Source organism: Fomitiporia mediterranea (genome assembly GCF_000271605.1).
Source record: "Fomitiporia mediterranea MF3/22 unplaced genomic scaffold FOMMEscaffold_7, whole genome shotgun sequence".
Lineage (NCBI taxonomy): Eukaryota > Fungi > Basidiomycota > Agaricomycetes > Hymenochaetales > Hymenochaetaceae > Fomitiporia > Fomitiporia mediterranea.
In genome coordinates this window covers 1,132,788-1,136,461 of record NW_006760392.1, presented here as the reverse complement: position 1 = coordinate 1,136,461, position 3,674 = coordinate 1,132,788, and the positions used below count along the sequence as shown (strand labels likewise).

The window sequence follows — 3,674 nt, the reverse complement described above, 5'->3', positions numbered from 1 at the left end:
ACCAGTCAACAGATTGGTGTCTCCTGAGTGTTAAGTGCGAGCAGTACCGAAGCAAAGTGAAGCCAAGCGTACACCCATCAGCGGAACTACTAGGTAATAGCCCATAAGCATTACTATCATTCTGACGGTCCAGCGACATGTCTCTAGTTTGCAGAGTCATTATCAATGGACATCGATTCTGTCGTGGACTCCATCCCAGCAAGCGTTGTTAGTACCATATTCCTGCGTAAGACTTCCTACGATTATAAAACAACCTGCTAGCCAGTGCCCGCTTCTGAGTTATCTGTGTAAAAGATTGTCGTCGATGTAATCAAAGGGGAAACTCTAAGGTGATGCAACCTATGATCTTTATAAATTAAAAATGCGAAGAACTTGATTAATGTGAAAGCTCTTTATCGCGGCTTCGATGGTGGAGATCCCGTCGTTGTATTCCACGCTGGTCCAGGTGGTACCGTCCAGTCTCCGTGACATTCGTATATCCAGTCCACTTCCTGGATGATTTCGCGCTGTGCCCTGACGAAGGTATCGACAGGGCACATGCCATCTTTCTGGTCTGGACAGCCGCGAATGCCAGTTAGCGGGACAACTCCGTCGTTCAAGATGATTCGAATCTGGTCGCCATCCATCCCGATGCATTCAAGCACTGGACATCATCACCATTGAAATGTCACTATAACAGTAAAACAAATACGGAACATGAACGTACGTTGGAACTGCATGTTCGCCGCGAACGGTGCGAGCTGACTAGCAATGAAACTTCTATTCGTGGGTATGTGGTCAGCTGGCAAAGGACCGATCGCAGCGAAGCTCGTAAGGTTAAGTGCAGTGAGTATATTCAAAATGACTACTTCGTGAGTCGCGTCGACATATAAGCTCTGGTCGAGTGGGAAGAAAAGAGGGTCGTCGTCAAGTGTAGCGTTTGTCGAAGAGTTGTGTATTTGTATGGGTGTGTGAGTGAGACGTGCAACGAGCTCTTGGATATATCCAATGCCCTGAACTCTTGCAACAGGTGAGCCGAAGGCAGAATTGTACCTACGATGTGTATAAGACACAAGCCTGTTAACGTTGTGAGATACACGTACCAGAAATAAAGATCCAGAGAATATTCGAAGCCTTCCCATTCCTCTTCAGTAAAGAGTTCGCAGAACTTACTATAGCCAATGGCGACTGTCTGAACAGCTGTAAACGAAAGCCGCGTACTAAACTATACACAAGGCATACCTCATATGCACAAAACTAACACTACAATTAGTTCTTGATTTGCTCTGAATGACAGCATTTCAACGCACCTGCTGGAAGATGTAGACATCTTCGATGCTCAAATCGTAGCCCTTTAACTGCGGAGCTAACCGAGCATGTGCATTCTTCAGATATATTGATGCCCATTCACGGACATACGGGATCCCACGATCAGATTTCGTCCGGTCACGAGCATTCGGGCACGTCTTGTACGGAGCGAGTGTGTTATTGTACTGATAACTGCATCAAGAAATACTCCAGAGAGCACAACAAAAAAGATATACCCCTAATTCCTCGATAGTGACACTTTGGAGATATTTCCCTTCAATTGGAAGCCCGAAGAACCCCACCGCAAAGTTGAGTGCAGAATGTAACATGCGATCCCTGATTGCGCGTCAGTAGAACGATCAGCAGTGCGCAGAAGAATTCATACTGTGACTCGGTGCGGAACACTGGCAAACTGTTCGACTCGGTGAAGTCCTGGAAGGGCGTTAAAAGTATCGAACAGCTTATTTTGGCGAGAGCTGACCTTGAGCAGGTAACCGTACTTAAGACGAAGCGACACGCCAAGGTCAACTTTTATGATGCAGGATAAGTATGAGGTAATAATATACGTTGACTGAGAGAAATGAGCCTACAAAGTTGCTGGCGGCCGAAGGGAGTCAAGACTGGCAGAAAAGATCAGTGGGTGTCACTTTGCAAGACAAGACAGTACCTACTCTCTTCGCCTAATTTATAGGTCCTGGATATGTTTAGCGCAGTGCAGTACAAGCAACTGGGAGAATTTACCAGTCGTTCATGAAGTCAAGCTCGCCGGTTCCGTTCCATCCTTCTGCAGACTCATGTAGGCGAGCTGAGAAGTTGGCTGGGCCGCCATAGGATGCTGAATGCAAGTAGGAAACATTGAAATGCAATCTAAAACAGAAAGACAACAGACGTACCAAATGCCGTTGGATATCGTGCACCATGTCGATGCAAGAAATGCAACCCCTTCACCACGCACTGGTCTGGTGCCTCTGCGCTTGAATCCACACCAAATACGCCTCGGTCAACACTGTACCAGGGTGAAAGGTTTCCCCAGTTCTTGAATACTTCAAATTCGCCTTTCTTTGAACTCTTGGTTCCATCCTTCGGCGTTGGAGTGACGAGCACCTGTGCACCTGTGTGCAAGGGATAAGATGGAGCCGTTGCTACGACAGCGGGCTCTGCGCCAGTAGGAGTGGGACCGGCGAAGCCAATGTCCGTAGGAAATAGAGATGTCTGTCCATTAGTTGGAGATACGGGCGGGTAGTCATGACGTTCCGTTGAGCCGACATGCGTTGGTGCTGCTATACCAATCCTGTCCAAACCATCGGTGGTCCCAGAAAATAAGGAAAAAGGGTAGCAAAGAGAGGGGAACAGAGCTGCAGTGCATAGAGAGATGAAAATTCCTCCAACGAACGCGAGTCCAAGATGAAGGTAGCTGAACCTTCCACTGGTCGCGCGCGAGGAGGTCGTGGGCCGCTCAACGTCAGTAAACGAGTTGTGTTCATTCAACAAAGCTTCATCCTCTGCCGAAGCTTCCGAGACGGCAAGCGGCTTGTATTCACTCCCACTCTCAATGTCCCGGCTGCCAGACATAGATGGGACGTGCCAACAGGATAGGAGTCGAGACTTGAAACAGTGGCGAACTCACCGCAGGTACTTGAGGCACCGCGATCTGGCAAGGCTGGTCACGAGGAAATAAGAAAGTCACGAGGTCGTAACTGCAGTCCTTTGTACATGTCACACCCATGTCAGTGTGTTCCTTTGTTTTTAACTTTTGGATTCTGGAAGGCCAATGTTCTAAAGCAAAATAGGACCCAAGTGAACAACATAAAGGTTCATAGAGCCAGAAAGACTTTCTTCTGCATCACGAAAAAGTCTTAAGTATTATACTTGCTTGTAATCTTGTATATTTTATATATTTTATAAAATTTGTCCAATTACTTATAATCTTCCTGGGGGGTTAAGCAAGGAAAGTACAATGTTAAATAAGCAAGAAAAAATACTTTTAAAACTTGGCAATTTCCAATATAATTTTATAAATTGTCAAGTTATACAAGTGATTATAATATACTGTCTAGATTACAAGGTTAAGACATACTTATTAATTTGTGACAGTATAATATCTGCTTATAATGCTTACAAGTCATTACAAGTGTTTGAATAGCTTTCTTTTGCTTACTATACAATTTATATCAAATAATTAATCAAATATAATTATATTTAAATTATAGAATACAAAAATAGGAAATAATACGCTATTTCTACAGTCCCAACCTCTACACCACCAGCTGCCTCTACCTCATTATTCTGTGAGTGGGATTTGTGTTGGAAAAGGATGAACACATCCTCAGGCCGTTTGATGTAGTCTTTGTCACACGTTTGGTCGTCACTCAGACCTGTGAGTCAAA

General features: G+C 45.1%; 1 protein-coding gene across 1 annotated transcript; it reads right to left on the bottom strand.

Moving 5' to 3' along the window:
* Window positions 1-229: 229 nt before the first annotated feature.
* Window positions 230-2,859, bottom strand: FOMMEDRAFT_109083 (phosphoglycerate mutase-like protein; the record flags this gene model as incomplete). The annotated part of the gene is made up of 12 exons (XM_007267355.1): window positions 230-643; window positions 707-1,032; window positions 1,083-1,171; window positions 1,222-1,236; window positions 1,290-1,472; window positions 1,524-1,623; window positions 1,673-1,719; window positions 1,769-1,815; window positions 1,878-1,907; window positions 1,959-1,981; window positions 2,029-2,122; window positions 2,181-2,859. The coding sequence occupies 12 exons, from the start codon at window positions 2,857-2,859 to the stop codon at window positions 393-395; spliced, it is 1,884 nt and encodes a 627-aa protein (XP_007267417.1). The 3' UTR covers window positions 230-392.
* Window positions 2,860-3,674: the final 815 nt, after the last annotated feature.